We start from the raw sequence: 19927 nt of genomic DNA, 5'->3' as shown, positions 1-19927 counted from the left end.
TCACCCAATCCCACATCTTGGCCCATCTGACAATGGCGTACCAGCAACATACCTTTTACATGGCCAAAACTGAATCTTACCTTTCCTTTCAAACCCTGCATGCCAGCCTCTTTCTTTGTTGACAGCATCACCATCACTCAGGCCCATACCTGATATTTATCTTTGACTCAGTCCTCTCTTTCTTGCCCCCTTGCCCAAATCCACTGCTTCTTCCCCCACAACATGTTCAAGATCCAGCCGTTTCTCTCCGAACATCACTAAGACTTTCATTCAGGCCCTCATCTCCCAGACTGACTACTGCCACCTCTTCCTCTGGCCTCGCAGACACCTATGTCATCTTCAACAAGTCCATTCAAAACACAGCTGCTGAGATCACCTTCCTGTCCTGTCATTCTATGTCACACTTCTCCTCGATCCCTCCACCATCTCCCCTGTTTTCCATTTAATCACATTCAAACTTCTTGTCTTTATCTTTAAGGCCCTGCACAGCTCCGCTCCTCCTTCCTTCTCTGCTCATGTACCTCACTTCATTGCCCCTTCATCCACCCCACTTCCCAACATTAGCCTCAGTCATCCATTTGTCCAATTTTTCCCACTGGCATCTTTAAACCTTCTTTCATGCCACCCTTCATGTATGGAACACCCTTCCCAAACTAGCCAGTGAAGCCACTACCTTGTTCTCCTTATTCTGTCTCAAAGGTCCTCCGAGTAACACTGTAATACAAATAAAACAACAGATAATAATGATTAGAGAAATAAAGATCCCGGTCAATATTCAGGGAATGTCAAAGCTATTCAACTGAGAATGGAGAGGTACAGAGGCTAGGGAGTGAAGCCAGTGCACCTCATTGCTATGAAAGCTATCTGAATGGACAGAAAAATGACTGTCTTTGCAAGAGGCTGGTAACAAAGGCCCAAATGACAGGGCTTCCAGTTCTTCCCTTCTCCTCCTTTAGACTAGACGAGCCACGAGTAACCCACTTTTAAACAGAAAATAAATTGAAACTGTCACCGGGTTTCATATAGAGGAAAATTACAGAATCCTAAGATGTACACTCAAGTTCCATGGGGGGGAAAAAGTTCTAACAGGGAGCTCAAGTTTGATGCTGCTTTCAAGAACCTTAGGGTACATCTATACTACTCGCCAGATTGGCGGGTAGTGTTTGATGTATTGGGGATCGATTTATTGTGTGTCATCTGGATGCGATAAATCAATCCACAAATCGACGCCTGTACTCCACCTTGGCAGGAGGAATAAGCGGAGTCGACGGAGAAGCCACGACAGTCGACTCGCCTCCGTGAAGATGGCCAGGTAAGTCGAACTAAGATACTTCGACTTCAGCTATGCGAATAGCATAGCTGAAGTCGAAGTATCTTAGTTCGAACTGCCCCCCCCCAACCCCCCGCTAGTGTAGCCCAGGCCAAAGTGTGAGCGGATCATTACCTCCTGAAAAACTGCCTTGTTACTCCTCACAATTTCTGTAGCCATGTCATATGAACCACTCCAAACACCAGCTTGACATTTATAATAAGGTCTTGATCATCAATCAACAAAAGTCCTCAATTTTCGAAACAAGACCAAACTATCTCAAAGCGACTATTGTAATAAATGATCTTGGGTGGCAGGAAGAGTTCCCTACAGCTTTATGGTTATCTTTCGAATAAGATAGAGCCCAGCTGTCTGATTTTGCAATATAGTCCTATGCTACTGTACGAAGGTGGAGTAATGATAAGGAACTGCAAACAGATTCCACTGTTATTTATACAATGCTGCGGGTGTGTACAGTGCTTAACAAATAAATGTATAGGTCCCTGCAACAAGGATCTTACAATCTAAGATATAACACAGCGAGGATGATAATAGAAATAAAGTGGAAGGATGAGGATTACAACAGCAAAAAGTCTTTGAGATATGCTAACTGTTCCTCCCATTAAAAACAAAAACTTATAATAGCTATAGCTGATCTATATGAAAATCCCAACAATAACATGAAGCTTGTTCCTATGAGCAAGCCTGGAAGAGAGGGATGCTTCTGTGTTAACTTCTCATGGAAGGCGCCCCTGGTGATGGGTGACCTTAAAACACAGACACAGGCAGAGACCTAGAGCATGAAACATACTGACCAAATATGGCAAAAGTAGGACCACTGTGAATCTGGAGTAGGGGGAGGCAAGTGATACTGAAGTGCTATGACTACAAATGCTTGTGCAGTTTGAGTGCTGCTATGACACATAAATCAAAATAGTGTTAGAAAGGGATTTCTGACAGACTTTGAATGGTCTGCCTCTCTTCCGTCAGACAGCATATTACTAAACATCTCATTCCGGTGGTCTTGCCTCACAGTGGCTGATGGCAGTTATTGGATACTCCCTTTAGATCAATTGGTAAAGCTACTAATTTTGAATCTAAGGCCTAGTCTACAGTAGAAAAGGTTTGCTGTTAAACCTATAGGGATAAACTCTCCTAGTCTAGATGCAGCTTATACCAGCAAACGCTTGCTTTTGCCAGTAAAACTTTGTATCAGTTCCCCAAATGAAATAAGCTGTAGTTTAATACATCTATCTATCTATCTCACACCCTTAACCAACATTATTGTACTGGAAAAAGTTTTAAGTTTAGACCTGGCCCAAGGCTCCCTAGCTCAGTGCCCCGCAGAGACAGTCCTCAGCAGACTGAGGAGACAGCTGTTTGTTTAAAAGGGATAGGTTTAATATTGTTATATGGACCACTAATGTATTCTTCAAGTCGACTCAAGACACTTTCATAAAGACTGCCGGTCTGTCTAGGTACAAGTATGGCCTTCATCATCACAGCATCTGAGTACCTGATAATACCGCCAAGGAACTGTTACAGTACATTGATACGTAGTACTTCATCAACAATGTATATTTTATTTATGTATTTCTTCAGCGCTCACAACCAAAAGCAAGTCAGTTAAAAAAAAAAAAAACACTACTCATTTTGACAGGTGGCTAAGTAAAATTATTGTCCCCAGCCACCATAAAAAGTATCCTTAACCTAACATGCTGATTGTTAGTTCATTGACTGCTTTAAACAGGCAAGTGCTCTGCAGGGTGCCAACAGGCTTTCTGGAAAATGTTAAACGTATAGCTCCTTTGGCGCTTCACAATATAATTGGAAATAGGATTTATTCAGTGATAATCATTTTTGTAGATTATGTGCTGTTGCTTTTGGAGTACTATTTTGGCAGAATCAATCTCTGAGCAATAGAGAAACTTGCATGGAAAAAACAGAACACTGTAACTGTAGCCCAATTAACTGTACCCCAGCTAAGGTACTACCTAGAAACTGAGAGTGACAAAAACTGTGCCCATTTGGTCCCTCAACAAATGTTTCCAGACTAGTCACTAACCAGGGACTGCTCTATGTTTTTTGCCGTGCCAACCACGGCAGTCAGGCAGCCTTCGGTGACACATCTGCGGGCGGTCCGCTGGTCATGCGGCTTCAGCAGCATTTCTGCGGGTGATCTGCCGGTTGCGCCGAAATGCCGCCGAAGCCACGGGACCAGCAGACCTCTCGCAGGCGTGCTGGTGAAGGCTGTCTGACTACTGCCCTCACGGCAACTGGCACGCCACCCCTCCCCGGGCTTGCCACACCAGGCACGCGCTTGCTGCGCTGGTGCTGGAGCCGCCCCGTCACTAACCATTAAAAACTCTGCTGAAATCTTTGAGATCTTTGGAACTGGGGAATTTGGATGGTGGGCTGTGGTTGACAGCGGGTGGGAAGGGGGCGATGTATTTTCAGGATCTAGGTACCAAAAAGAACAAGAATACCCATTTTTTCCCCTGGAACATAATTCCCTTTGTGGATGTTTTGCAGCACGCTCCTTAAAAGCAAATCTTACCTAACAATACTAATCTAAGCCTATTTCCCTTCCATTGCCCCAAAGCAGAGCAGTATTTAGAAGACTGTGATAAAGTCATCCTTCATGCTGAGAAGCATGCTGAGTGGGAGCCAATAAGAGATTATTAAAAGCAAAATATAATAAAACATGCCTGTTCAAAGTTGCCATGTTACTCATGCCTTTGTGGTTAACTATGTAAATTGCTTGTACACTATCCTTGGATGCAAAACACAAACATTCTTGCTCAGTTGCACATGAGCATGTTGCTGACTAATAATGATGGTGCGTTACTTTTAACTGTTGCATCATAGCTGTAAAACCCCATTTCAGACACACATTTTATTGCTGGGATAGTTTCATGTGAAAAATATTCCACTAAAACTTAAGTCAAACAGTTTCAAATTGTCTGGATTTTTTAATGGAATATTGTGATGGAGTGTATACACTTCAGAACCATATGAACAGGAAAGGAGCTAGATCTCTTAATGAACCTTCAGGTGTGGCTCATTAAGAGACAACCATAAAGCAGGTGCGGGGAGGAGGAGAGTGTTTTTTGGCAGCAAAGATCTGAACTGTCTCTCACATTAAGTAGAAAGCCTACGATGGAATGTTCTTAAAAAAAAAAAAAAAAAGCAAGGGATGAAGCTGGGTGGCTACTTTTCTGGGTGCAAAAGGAAGACTTACAGGGTATGTCTTCACTGTACAGTTAGTCTGTGATTGGCATCTGGGTCTCAGCACCTGAGTTAACATAGCCCAAGTATGAGCATTCCCATCGCAAAGCTCTATCGGCACAACTGTGTCCTCCCTGTTTCTGCACTCTCACATGTGTGTCTGGGGGCACATCCCAGGAATCTTTTTGCTGAGTTACTCCAGGATTCTTTCCCAGTCAATTGCAGGAGAACCTGTCTGTCCTTCAGGGGGAACTGTGGGAAGGGCACTGGAGTACTATCAGCATTTGAGTGATTTTTGCCTGTGTGTTCACTCTAAAGTATGTGTGTGTGTGGGGGGGGGGGGGGGGGAAACGTTGTAGCTCAAGTTAAAGTGAAGCTCTGGCTCTAACCCACTGTCCAAACTGGGTAAGCAAGTCCAGGCTTAAAGCACCACCAAACTCAGGTCAGAAATTTCTCTGTGCGTATGGTGGAGAGGGTGGGCTAAAACCCAGGTGAGAAGCCAGATTAATTGTGCAGTGAAGACATACCCACAGGGTCAGATGCTCAACTAATGTAAATCAGCATAGCTGCATTGATGTTAATAGAGCGCTACTCATTTACACCATCTGTGGATTTGGCCCGCAGTGTTTATCTGATCCTGCTGAGAAAGGAACCCACGTCTTTAAATTTTTCCTCTGTAGCAGGGAAAAATAGAGTCAGATTTTCAGAAGTGCTTGTACCTGATTTGATGCAAACTCTGATGTATATATGCAAACCCTGATTTGTGCACAAGTATCTGTACACACACACACACACACACACACACCCTATCTACCTTCAGGTGTGGCTATGCCTGTGGAAATCTAATCCATACTGTTCTTCTGGGTTTACTGAGAAGAGAAAGGAATAGCCTATTTGCCATGCCAAGAAAGGAGAAAACACATGGGACTCTTACCACCATGAGGTTAGGAACCTGTTAACTAAGCATTCAAGGTACTTTTTTGATCATCAGGGAATAAGAAGCTAAATCAAATAGACCTGACCTCTTCTGGAATAAGGGCATAGCCCACTATTTCTGGGGTGATGATCATCTTAAAAACATGCATCTTTTTATATTTATTTCTGAATTCTCCAAGCAAGTTCTCTATTAACTAGAAGACACCCACCTAACATTTTATAGTCATAATCACTATGTGCAACTACAAGTGCTGAAGCTGTAGAACTTTCTACTTTCTATGTTTTTTAAGTTCATGGTGGATGCCACACTGTAATGTGCTGAGGCAACAGAAATATGTAAATATTGACCCAGACAATGGGTATAAGAAAAATCAAATGTGAACTGAAACATCTTAGATTTGGAGAAGAGAATTTTGTCTTATCTGTGTGTACATAAAACTCATACATACTACTGAGAGGTTAAAGTGATGGAAGGCTAGCATTAAAATTGGCTCAACAATGCACCTGCTCAAAAGCAATGAAGTTATCACCTCTTTTCTGTGTAATATGCATGTGTTTAAAATATTCAATTTTAACAAGATATCTAGAATTTTGAGAGGTTTAAGAATTCACAACTCAACTAACTGAAATATATAAAGTCTCCAGAGTTTTGCCCACAAAAATCACGTGCTTGTTTATTCTAAAAATACCATAGCAGATTCTCAGCTGATCTAAACTCTGATATAGCTCTACTGGATTCAACTAAGGATCTACCCCATCATGTTTAGACTTCCCTCTCTTTGTTGGAGGACCTCAGCAAGATCATTCAAAGGCCTGCATAGTGATATCATAAGAGGATGAAACCTGAGCTCTATCTCAACCTAGCCCTAATTAAGGATTCCAGAAGAGAAGAGGCTTGATATTCCTAATGTGGAAAAACAAGCAGAATATTTTTAAAGGCTATCTTCTACATCATAAATGAGGGGAGAAAACTCTACATGAACTCTACTTTTGCTTTGCAGTTCACCTTTAAAAGGTATTAGGAAATGCACAAAGTAAGCAGTTTTCCTTAGCTTCTCATCCCTTTAAAGCAAAGAAACAAAGAAAATGCTAACAGGTTTAGCAAACTGTGTTGTCAGTGATTTATTCATACCATAATCTTCTCTTAATCGTAACCTTGGAATCATTGGACAAAATGATTTTTTTTGCATTAAAACTCACTTCTTTTACTTACTTTTAAATATTCTAAATTTCTCTTTAACCCCTGACATTGATTGTACATTGTAGCACTTGATAAGAGATACCATTTGCTTTAGTGTAACATCTCCTAGAGCATGATCTATTGTGGGGATGAACCAGGCTCTGGAAAGCACAGGAGATGGACCACTGACACCATCCTCAGCTCCATAGGAATTCTTTTTAGGACAGTACGATTAAAAAATTCCTGTTTCCCCCTTGCATGCAGTGCATATTTATAGAGGAATACGATTACTTGTTTAATTATGCAGATGTATTTGCATTGTTTCCTTAAGTTTGCTTTAACCATAGCACAATATAAAATGAACAGTAAAATGTGTCCTGAACTAAATCTTCTCCTACCTGCCATTTTGCAATACTGTAGAGAGCAAAATAGTGGGAATTACATCCTTCAAATCACATGCAAGATACATCACCAAATGAAAGCCAAGTGCTGAAGATCAGAACAGGGCGTTAAACTTAACATATTTGATGGATCTGATACATACAGTAGAACCTCAGTGTTCCGAACACCTCAGGAATGGAGGTTGTTCGTATCTCTGAAATGTTTGTAATTCTGAACAAAACATTATGGTTGTTCTTTCAAAAAGAAAAAATGCTGCTTTTCACCTTCTTAATTTAAATGAAACAAGCACAGAAACAGTTTCCTTACCTTGTCAAATCTTTTTTTAAAAATCTCTCCTTATTTTGTAGTAGTTTATGTTTAACACAGTACTTTACAGTTTAACACTGTATTTAGTTTGGAGCTTTTTTGTCTCTGCTGCTGCCTGATTGCATGCTTCCAGTTCCAAATGAGGTGTGTGGTTAACCAGACAGCTCGTAACTCTGGTGTTCGTAACTTTGAGGTTCTACTGTATGTTCATTTCTCCTCTAAAATTTTCTGATACTTCTGAGCTGAATTCTGCACATACACCTCGGTCCTGGAAAGACTTATGCCTGTGACCGTGTATTTTCTGCAGCTGTGTAAGAGTTTGCAGGAACAGAACGAAGGTTACACTGGAGTCCTTTTACTGACAACAGTGGGATTGCTCCTATATAACTGAACAGAATTTGGCTGTGTAACATAAAAGTGCCATGAATAAGTTCATGCTAAGTAATGATCACCACTGAAAAATAGCATAAAGTGAGAGAAACTGCACCAAATTTAAACAAGTTAAATAACCGTATAGTTTTTAATGAGAGCTCTTAAATCAGATTTCACCTTCAAGGATGCGTTGTATCTCTACTAGCCCATTTCCATCAACAATACTTTATGGGCTAAATTATGGATACCCCTGCCAGGGTGTAGTGGATGAGGAGAGATCACAGGAGGCACCCATATTCTAAACACAACATGCCCTTAAGCACTAGCCTGTTTGACCAGCCAGCATGCCCAGTGATGCCCTTTGCCCCCAAGCAGGAGTGACCACTGCCTTACCTTGCTTGCACACCTGTGGGAGTCAAGACTCTCCTCTCCCAAAATCAAGCCATTGGCACAATATACGTATATATATTTGGGGGTTCTTTTAACTTGTTTTTGAACCTTTAGAGTTCACATTTTCAAGATTTTCTCCTCATCCTTGAGGGCCAGAAAGTGACTTTTTTTTTTTTAAATGGAAGCTGAGATTCTCACATAGCAACATGACTCCAAGAGCTGGGGCATTTAGAAAAACACCAAGAACTGCAGAACTTGCAATAAAATTGCAAAAGTTGGCAAGAAAGTAGTGGGCAATGTTAGGAATCACAATGTCCCAATAATACTTGAGTTATTCTATTTGTATAATCTCACAGAATGTAAATTTAGTCATCAAGTGGTTAAAGATTACAACCACAATTATCTGTTATAAGAGAACAGAATGGCAGGTGGCAGGGATGTGAAACTTGGAGGTTTGGGTAAAACCTAAGCAAGCAAGTTGCATGCCTTTTTGTCAGCACTATCTCCTTAGTGGTCAAAGTTCAACTCTAATTAAAAGCAACCTAGAGAATGCAAAACTGTAAGTCAACATTTTAACAATTAACTAGGATCTTTCAAGTTCTTAACACTTTACAGTCAGTATTTTGTCAAATACGGCCAAAACTTTCAGAGTTAGGCACCTAAATCCATCTTTAGGCACAAAGCTGGAGGCCTGGTTTTCCGAAATTCTGGACAACCATAATTTACAGTGAATTCAAAGGGGATTGGCGTTCTTACCATCTTTGGTAATCAGGCCACTTATTTTGGTGGTTAAATATACTTATTGTAAATGCCCAACTTTACACACTTAAATTTGAACATTTTGGCCATATATAACAATGCCACGAACAATTAAAGTCCTAGTATCATTATTTCACAGAAACCAGAATTTTGGATATTGAGTGTAGCGAGCAAAAGTTTGCAGCTGTGGGAGCAACATGTGCATAAAAAGTGCACACATGCCTACAATACCCTATATTTGCATGCACAGCCCAACGTGCTTTACTACTGATTTGCATGTGCAGTAATTCACTTTGGAACCACAAAAGAGTATTTGCACTCACAATTACAGATTTTGTGGGAGAAATAGGTAATGTGTACTTTTCTGGGTGCACCAACAACTAAAAAATTGGCCATCCTAAAGGAATCTTTCAAAAAAGGTTCACACATGCTTAAGGAAAAGCTCATTTAACATACCCCAACTCTCAGTTCGGTTTTGTCCTGACTGCAGCAAAGAACTTCCAGCATAAAGTAATCAAGCTCTGGGAGGAGGATGCAGTTCTTAAAAAATGATCTTTCAAAAAACTTTAAAATTGTGCATCATTAAAGGTAATTTTAAATAGGGAGCATTCAGTACTACCCGACTCCAGGGTTTTGATGTGATACTTATGTTACTGGAGACACTGGGGGGGAGGGGTGAGGGAGGGGGAGAGGAATTCATTAGCTTTCCGAGAGCTGTTGGAAGCATCTGGAATAAAAATAGCTCAGAACTGTGGACTCTATATTTTTGATCAAAAGTTCAAAATACGGAGGAAAGTCCATTAAAGCATAGTCCCTGAGGGAGCCAGATGCTCTCCTGCCCCTCTGAGCACATCCTCTTCCTCCTGAGTCTCTTCAAAGGCTCTACATCTCCTTCCACATTAATTTTGCAAATTCCAATTGCTCACCTTCAAGGCTCTACATACCACCGCTTTTCCTACATTTTCCTCTTGCACCACTCTGCCACTCAGGATTTATGTTGTTCTAATTTTGCTTCCCTTCATGTCCACTTTGCATCCTCTAGCACCTCTGTGATTTCCCTAATGTCTCCTCTCCCCTTGCAATAATATCCTCAATCTCATTTTCCATGCAGCCTCCATCTCCTTCCTCCAAATTCCTCCTCAAAGCTCACCTCTTAATGGACTGATGGATGGGAACTGACAAAGTATAAATAAAATAGATCCATCCACTAACCACAGAGGATGAGATGACAGACAAAGGACTCTTCAATATCTATTTAAAGGTCCACAGTGCACCTGCCCTGCACGTAAAAATGCTGGAGAATCACGCCAGGGCAAGGCATTTGCAGGTATATAGGTTTTTGGTGGGAGGGGATTTGTCTGTGTCTTAGGTATGTAAAGGAAAGGTACATATCACCAAGGTACCCAAGCACTTATTAATCTACATTGTTCATTAACTGTGTGGATACCAGTAATACAAGCATCTCTATATAGAGAAGAACTATACAATTATACAACAAAGTCAGTGGGGTCTGATCCAAGTGCTGAAATTATGACAAGTATAATGGCAGACAAAAGTGAGACTAGGTGCTGAGAGTAGAAGACGACAAGCATGATTAACATATGCCATAGTAAGATCCTTAACTTTCCAAATCTCAGCCTCACTTGAGACAATTATCCATTGGGGAGACTGCAAAGCTGCAGGCATTATACACTCACTTATGAGGCTGCTGGAAAAAGTGAAGGCTGATAGTCTCCCTGAGGGCTTTGATAATGAAATTCAGGAAAAATAACCAAAAATATACTCCAAACTCTTCCAGCACATAGGGAACGCATGAACCAAAGACTCTAAAAATGGCCCCATGAATGTTTGTCCTTAGAAACTTGAGTGCAGCCTGACGTTTGTGGATGAGTGTTCTGTTCCTGGAGGTTAAACTATCAATGATTTAAACACTTCACTACATTTCACTCTCTTTTGATTTGAGACAGAGTAATTGTCTTATTATCCCACTTAACACAAATGGAGGCCAACTTAAAACTAACATATCTGAGGGGAACCTATATCATAATACATGGCAATTAGAATCACAGCATTGTTACACACTTTCTTCAACTAAAATATTGAAATATCCTATACTTCAGAACTTCAAGCACCATTTTGTTCACTATTTGAACTTATTTGTCAGAATTATTTGTTTATAAAAAGCAATTCCCATTATACATTCAAGGTCAGTCAATACCCCACAACATAGTACAGTATAAACTGGACACAGCCTTCTTATTCACTTCCTGATCTAAACTGTTAGACAGTGTTCCTGTGGGACTATGAACAGAGGCTGTGCATCAGTCATGGGTGAACTGAAATATAAATATAAAATGTGTAAAGTGCTTCGGGATCCTTCAAGATGTGTGGTAGATAAACATCGAGTTATTATTATTCTAATTATGATTACATACCAACTTGAGATTCCTGTGCTTTTTTTATTTTTAAACAGCTTGAGAAATCAGAACGTTCTTCAAGAAAAAAAACTGGCCATGTTCAAAACACAATTTAATCTGCCACAGTAATAGTGGGTGCACTACTCATCTCCTCCTGCTGAAAGGTTGTACTTTGTGGCACAGAACATGTAGCTTTGGGAAAAGTTGCAGTGTCACAAACAGATGATTATGAGCTAAAAGTCTGAATGGGAAGGAGGTGGAGAAATCTGTCTTTAAATACCAGTATCAAATAGCTACCCGAGAGAGGAATTCCTGAAAGGTAAATGGATTTCTATTTAAAATATTATTTTCATTACCCTTTCACTGAGCGCAGAAAGTATGCCAACAACATTCTGAAAGCAGCAGGAAATGAAAAGAGACAACCTGAAAATCAGTATTGTGGTTTCTGACCCTTTAACCTTGCTCTTCTGGCTATGCTGAAAATGACCATATTTTTGAACAGTTCTAGTGTTTCTCGTTTTGCTATCATTTAGCTTTTCTTCCTCGGTCTTCAGTATTTAATAGCATCAAAACTTCTAATTTTTGTAAAATTTACATACCTGTCTTTATTTTTATGTAATCTAAGGGGCTGAGTGTTTAATAATGATGAAGACAGAAAGCTAAAGGAATTTTAAATACTACAATATTCTTTGTTTGTTGTGTCTATAAAACTAGAAGCGTATGTAAAGAAAACGAAGTTACACGTACCCCCACGAGCCTCCATGCCTCACTAATAACTGCATACTGAAGACGGTTCAGAACAAACCCATCTATCTCTTTGGTTAATTTGACGGGTGACTGTCCAATCTTCTTCATCAGGGCATGGGTCTTATCCACTGTAGAAGGCTCTGTTTCTGGATGGGGAACCAGTTCAACCAGTGGCACATAATAGGGCGGATTTACCTTGACAAGGACCAACAAAAAAAATATTGTATTAATTAACATTGTTACATTGAACCAATTAAATTTAAAGCCTATTTCTGCTCGTACAATTTTATAACAGAATGGGCCTTTTCCAATAAACAGGATGGGCCTGATTTTCAGAAGTACAGGGCAGTCACAAAGCCAGTTCACAACAAGAATGGCATGCACTCAACATATCAGAAAATCAGACCCAGGGGGCCAAATCCACCACGGCTTTAACTCCATAGAAGTCAATGGAGTTACACCAAGCATGAGTTCACTCCAATATTATCAGTTTACTTTATGCCAATTCAATTCAATTCATTCATTTCTAATTTTCAAAACTGTTTGTTATTCAGATGCTGATTATAAATAACATACTTCTTTTCAAGACAGCATCTCAAAGGAAAGATTTTCTGCAATAATTTTGCTGTTGTCATAAGAACTACACTTCCAAGCAGTCTACACAACTTCTTTCAAGATTAATTTATTTTACTTACTAATTTATATTGACCTGTCCCTCTAACATACTCTGGGTGCATTAGTGAATGTCACATAAAACACTATTCTAAGAAAGCTACAAGATAGAGCGCCTCCAAAAACTACACCCGTTCATTTAACAAAAGAGAAACCTCTCCCAGCCATATCTCAATCCCAAGCAGCATTTCTCACCACAATCAAGAACTTTATTATGTAAACATTAAGGAATAATTAAATAAACAGTTCATTATTAAAGTTCTGGAATTCTGAAAGAAAGTCCTATAAACAGCTGGAAATTGTACCCACATTCCTTTCCAGCACTCCATGGAGCCACAGGACAACTGGCACCCATGTGAGTTTCAGCAGAAAGTTCAAGGACTGCATGGGCATGGACACATTTCTGTCAGTGGCTGGTCCTCGTGCCCTGCTCTCAAGTTCTTATATGGGCAGCTCTCATGAACAATAGTATTGTCCGGCAAGAGCACCCGAAATGCTATAAATGGCCACTACACATAGTATTTGCATACACTGGATTGTAACAAAGCATCAATGCTGTCCCCAACCCCTACTGCAATTGTAATCCCATTCACTTTTCCTCAACTGTGCTCATCTAAGTGCAGACTTTAGTGAGCAATGTGCACCTTTTGCCAAATTATCCATCTATGGTACTTCTAAAGCCCTCATTACCACAGCACCTGAACACCTCACAGTCCAACATTAGGAAAATACAGTTATTTTACAAATGGGGAAACTGAGGCACAGAGAGACTAAGTGATTTGCCCAAGGTCACACAGAAAGATTGTGACCAAGCATGGACTTGAACTCAGGTCTCTCATATTCTAGACTAGTGCTCAGACCACTGGACCATCCTCCTTGTTATGCAGAAGCCTTTCTACACAGATCCTGAGCTAACAGGGGGCTTTATTTTCAGGTACCTGAATCTCCTGCTGACCTCAGCTGGAGTTGTGAACCCTCTACACTTCGGAAAGTCAGATTCTGAGCGCTCGGCATTAGCCCGTGGGCACTCTAGGCTTCTTTCAGGAGCACTCAGCAGCCTGCAGGATACCACCCTGGTATTAAAACTCAGATTAAACATGTAGGATTAAACATAAAGCAATTAACAGAGTCTGTTGGAGTACTTACAGGATGTGCCACAATACACTGCTTCACATGTTTAAGGCCAGTGAACAACTTAGTAGGCAAAAGCGTGGAAGTTGAGCTGCTTAGGATAACATCATTACTGACAATAAGATCTAACTGACCAAAAATCTTCTTTTTTAATTCTAGTTTCTCTGGCGTGCATTCCTGGAATAAAAAGTAGTAATAAATATCATTAGAAATCCTCCAGTTAATACTAGTTATCAGTACATTTATTTATTTTTCCGACACATATACTGAAGCTTCCAAAGAGATCTGGGCACCCAGGCGAACAAACAATCTAAAATATGTATGCAAACTGATTTAGATGTACCTGCCAGCCATAATACTCTTCTCAGATCAACTCATCCACTTAGGACACGTCTACATGAGGAAATTGACAAGCATAGCTATAATGAAATAATTCTTTTGCTATGGATAGGCCAATATAACTTCCTCATGTCGATGCGCTATCCTGGAATAAAAGGGACTTTATTTCAGAACAATTACTATTCTTCAGCATAATTCTGCTATAGCAATGCCAGTCAATCTCCCTATGTAGGCAAGCCGTAAGTGAACAGATATGCCTTGCAGTGTGCCTTAAAAGGTAGACAAACTCAGGATCTGTAGGACCAAGAGGGACGAAGCAAGTTTCAGAGATCAGGACCCTGCACTGGAAATGTCTGACAGTGGCCCTGAGACATGCAAAGCTATGGGATTGACATCTGAAGTGCCCCAGATGACTTCATCTGTGAAGGAGAGAAGAGGTCTCCAAACCTTAATGGGCACTGTAGGTCAAAATATTCAAAATAACCAGCTGGAAGTCAATGCAGTCAGTGGAGCACATGTATGAAATTTTACTACGTGGGTGGACAGCCACGTTCTTCACTGCCTGAAGTTTTTAAATGGTCTCCCAGTGCAACCCCATGCAGAGCATGCTGCAATAAGCCAGTCGAAGTAACTAAGGCACAGAGGATTACTACAGTGGAGTCCATAACCAAGAGCAAAAGTTGCAACCTCTTTGTCAAGTGAAGATGGCAAAAATTAAAAACAAAACAAAACAAAAACCACACACAACTCTTTTCTACAGGCTATGGTTGCTCTCTGGACACCTAATAGTAGGCAAGGTTCAACTAGGATCCAAATTCATATGTGAATTTCTGTAAGAAAAGGCAGGTCTATCCCCTCAATAAAAGGGCAGATAACATTTCCATCCTCCACCCATCAGCATTACTCCCCTGTGTTACATTATGGGAAGAGATGGGGGAGGAGGCTTACATTTGGTTTATATAACTTCAGACGGACTCTCTGTGGATGTTTTGGGGGTAAGGAATTCCATCAGACTGAATACAAATAGGTAAAAAATCTTTTTAAAAAATATCAGTTTGTGTGGGATTTTACTAAGCTTTAAGTCATAAAATGTCCATGACTCAGAAAGGATAAGTGAGGTCATTTAAGAACAGTAGATAGAGTCCATTGTAATAAATTCCATTATCAAAACAAAATGATACTCTGCTTGTAATTCCTGGATCAGTTAAGCTAGCAAGCTGGTTAAATTTAAATAGCTTCTTTTATCAAAGCCACAGATGAAGAGAACTCTGCAGATACTGTTCAAACTAATAAAAGAGTTGCACTGAATTGCTTTATTGTGAGAACTTATTGTGAGACTCTCTACCTGAAATACTATGCCTTCTTTCAGATCATATGATAATCAAAAAGGGAAAGCTCAGAACTGTAGGAAACCCAAACCAGCTATGATTATGTAAGGTTTCTGAATGGAACATTTGCTTGAAGTTTCTTGTATAGTGACACAATTGTATTCAAGTTGTTGGACCAGTGGAATAAAGTTTCTGTCCTTGTGAAGCTTGGAATTATTTTCTCAATCAGGGATACTGACTCCTTGAAGAACAGAGAGAAAATTAAGCCCTAAAAAACCTATTAATCTGGAACTTCACTTGCTGTCAATTAGAAAACTTGGAGAAGTCTGTAGCTATTCTGTTTACCCTGAGAAAAAGGAGATCAAATTATAGGTAGTTAAAATACAGTACTAAGCCTCTCTCATTTGCTCTCTGGAATAGTCAGTGCAATAAGGTTAGAGTCCATCTGAATGCATTTTAAGTGACACTGTATATATCTATGCCTCCCCCCACACGCATTTTTTTGAGACTATCACACTTCTCTTTTGCTGCAAACAGTACACCCTTATTCCAAGTCTCTAATGCCTGAATAAGTTTACTATAACCCAACTTTCAACTTAATTAAACCTTACAATAAACATATTTTGTAATAGCCTGACAAGAACATGCCAATTTGATGGCTTTCAACAACAATGCCCTGGAGAGGCTGCACTGTACAGAAGTTTGTTTAATACCTTTTAGAGTTTAACCAATTTCCAAACAGTGCAACCTTTCCAGTTAATTTAAAACCTCTCTGTGAATCTAAAATCTAAATTCAAACAATTCAGAGTAAATACACGTCCAAGCTGGAAACATTGACTCCACCTGTCAATTAAGAGCCTGATCCTGAGAGATCTGGCAACTCTAAAAGGGTAGCTGTACACTAGAATTTTTTACCTCAAGTTAATTTATTGCTATGCCTCAGCCTTGGGTAAAGTACAAATGTTTGTAACCCAGAACAAAAGGCCTCTAAAAACTTAGCTACCTCCAGTTAATTGGTAATCAAAAAGTCTAGTGGAGACAAACCCAAAGACTTCAATGTAGTCTGAATTATCTTGCACAACTTCGCTATATTGTGCATTCAACGAACCTTTTAAAAGCCTGCTCCAGCCTTCATAACCTTAACATACTGTACCTGCCAAAAGCAAATTCATAGGTACTATGTCAACGTCTGGTACTCTATAACACAGTGATTCTCAAACTTTTGTACTGGTGACCCCTTCACATAGCAAGCCTTTGAGTGTGAACTCCCCCCCTTATAAATTAAAAACACTTTTAATATATTTAACACCATTATAAATACTGGATGTAAAGCAGGGTCTGGAGTGGGGACTGACAGCTCACGACTCCCCATGAAATAACCTCGCGACCCCCTGAAGGGTCCTGACCCCCAGTTTGAGAACCTCTGCTATAACAGCTAGAGGTGTTTATTATTATTATTATTATTGATTCGGTCTTCTGATACTAGATCAATTCTTTGTAAGAGAGCAATCAGGACATTCTCCCAGAATCTCGTTTTTATTCAAAACTACTAAACATAATTGTTTCAAAAACTCAGTGTTTTTTTTGTGGTTAATATACAGTAATACATGACCATCTGCTAAAATAAATGTTTCATGGCTGTTACAATATTTATGGGCCACTTTTATTAAAGATTTTCATGTTTAAATGTGCATGCCTATTCCAAAGTTACTGTTTCCACCATGTGTATGCAAGTAATTATTATTTAGTATTTGTATTGCAGTATCATCTCATGGCCCCAGTCAGGGACCAGGGCTCTATTCTTATAGAGTGACACTGAACACATATAATAACAAGAAGTCTCTGCCCCCAAAGGGCTTGCAATCTTGGCCTTGATCCTGCAGTGGTGCTCTGCATTGGCAAATGGGTCTGACCCCACAGATCTCATTGCAGGATTGTGGCTACAGTAATCCTAAACACAATTTTCACTATTGGCTTGTCTGTACAGTTGGGTAATGCACCCTATGGGGGTGTGATTTCTAAAGCACACTAATGAGTTGCACACTAATTGGTCTGTGAGGACTCTGCCAGTGTGCATTAAAGGTTCCCCCACCTGCTTTCAGAAGCACGTTAGGGAACCTTCAGTGTGCACCCACTGCGTCTACACTGACCAATTAATGTGCAATACATTAGTGTGCTTTAGAAATCACATCTCACAATGCACATTGCTGCCCTATTTTTCTCTTGGATGGGGTTGAGCAACTCTTATGTAATGGAGAGTCTCAGCTTCTAACCTCAAAGAGCGGTTTGTCTTTTCTTAATGAAAAAGGTGTGGGGGGGACTTCTGAAAGGAAAAGCACAAATCAACATTGCCAGGGGCATAATGGCACCTGAGGTCTTCCCTTAACCACTACCTCACTCTTCTGCTTTTCAGCATTTAAAGCCTGATTTCAAGAAATGCTGAGCACTCAGAGATGCTCACATTGACTTTTACTGGAGTGGGTGCTCAGCACTTCTAAAAATCAAGCCCATAATGTCTTTCCTGTGGTTATGGGAGTAACTGCTGAACCAAGGAAGCTGTGACAAAGAAATCCTGATCACTTTCTGATGATTACAAAGCGTACTCTGGTTATGTGAACTTAGATCGAGGTTTTCCTACACTACAGACCCCGGCAGGATGATTTCTCATACATATACACTTTACAGCAGATCATTAATCTCTCGGTCTACTGCAGCACTATTGTGACAGGAGCCATCTCCAGTCTATCCCTCAGCTAGTGGGACAGTTGTTGAGATGCAGCAGTGAATGGAAGGATTAAAACACAAGAAGAAACCTTATGGTTCTGAGACAGACTCAATAAACCCCATCAGGGAAATAAAGTGACATCACTTTTTCCAAATACTTTCATCTTCTTGCATAGATAAAATTCACTCAGAAAAACAGTTTGAAAAGATAAACAGAGAATTCAAGCATAGTTATTGCTTTATCATCCAACTACTGAAATAGTTAAAAAAGCCACCTGGATTTAAAAACAAAAGGCCTGATAAGTGTCAGCCTACATAAAGAATGTGGAAGCAGCTTATCAGTATATCGATAGGCACTACCAAATATTTGGAAAAGATATTTGGAAATTTAGTCAAGAATCCCTTGAAATTCTCTCATTGTGTCACTTAGCTATAAAGCTGGTGGCCATAGTTAGTTAAAGATAATTTTGTAAAACTGCAGCATATCTTTACTAGAAAAGTGACTCCTGTAGAAAGCCGGCCACTTGGGAAAGAAATAATGTTCACACTCCAAAGTTACTGCCAAGAAACAGTCCAAGCTTAGCTCTATGTAAATTGAACATTATAACTTATGACCAAATTATGGTTTTCTTCCAAAATTTGCATTTAAGATTTTGGGGGGGGAGAGGAGGGAGAGAAGTATATCTCTAAGTGGCAGTACAGGAGTACATCCGTATTTTGACCAGCCCCTCCAGTAGGAAGGATGCATGTGTAAGAGCTGAGATACATAATGAGATAAACTGCAGAATCCGTGCATTCATTATCAAGTGGGTCAGAAAGGTACCGACAAAAGTGGATTCAACAGTACAACAAAGAGATGGTAGTACATATGTAGAATCCCCTCTTTGCACACACAGTGTCATACATTCCAGTGAGGAAAACAAGATCCATGCAACCAAGCTATGGAGTCCTGATTAGTCAATGTGCTTACTAGGAAAGGGGAGAACAAGCAAAAATGTGGTTAGGCTGCAAATCAGAAAACAGGATGTTCACTGAAACAGAAACCATAATTCTACAGCTGCTGAGCAGTGTGCAGGTTAAGCTCAGCACAAGTCCACCAGAATGCTGAAGAGGTGTAGTCTATGATCAAAGCCACAAGCACAACAGAGATTTTTGTCTGTATGGCACCGATGACCTGCATGATCAGTCATAATAGGTGAACCACACAACAGCAAACCAGTGAAACTGTGCAAGGTACAATAGGACTAACAAAGGGCGTGATTCAGTGCCCCCTGAAACTAATGAAGAGGCTCCTCATTGACTTCAATGGGGTTTCAATGAGTCCCAAACCAACACATAGTGGGCATGCATACTGGGTAAACGAATAAAGGTAAACTGTGGTAAACCTGCATATTCATTTTGATGGTGGTATGATCACCAACCTAGCTGTTTTTTATAGAATGACTAACTCCTAACTCAGTTGCTGCAAGTCTTCTCAAGGCTAAAGAAACAAAAACTACTCAGATATCCAATATGCTTTAGCTGATACTAATATGAAATTTGATACTTGCTAAATACACTGGCTCTTAAAATGACAGAAAAATCTCTACCCATATGATACTGTACAGATAACCACTAACTCAGTAAGGTGAAATCCAGAATCTTGAAAGAAACATTTTGTACTTTTCTACAGTTCAGAAAACAAATA

At 40.0% G+C, this 19927-nt stretch overlaps 1 protein-coding gene across 1 annotated transcript in view; it reads right to left on the bottom strand.

The window, feature by feature from the left end:
* The window catches only part of CRYL1 (crystallin lambda 1), a 66546-nt gene that overhangs the window by 18908 nt on the left and 27711 nt on the right, over positions 1–19927 (bottom strand). The window contains exons 4-5 of the mRNA XM_034758780.1: positions 13865–14026; positions 12047–12241 (exon numbers count right to left, since the gene is read on the bottom strand). Coding sequence (XP_034614671.1) covers positions 12047–12241; positions 13865–14026 — 357 coding nt within the window. The remainder of the gene's footprint in view (positions 1–12046; positions 12242–13864; positions 14027–19927) is intronic.

Source organism: Trachemys scripta, chromosome 1 (assembly GCF_013100865.1).
Source record: "Trachemys scripta elegans isolate TJP31775 chromosome 1, CAS_Tse_1.0, whole genome shotgun sequence".
Lineage (NCBI taxonomy): Eukaryota > Metazoa > Chordata > Testudines > Emydidae > Trachemys > Trachemys scripta.
The sequence above is the reverse complement of the archived record's forward strand: the minus strand, read 5'-3'. Positions and strand labels throughout refer to the sequence as shown.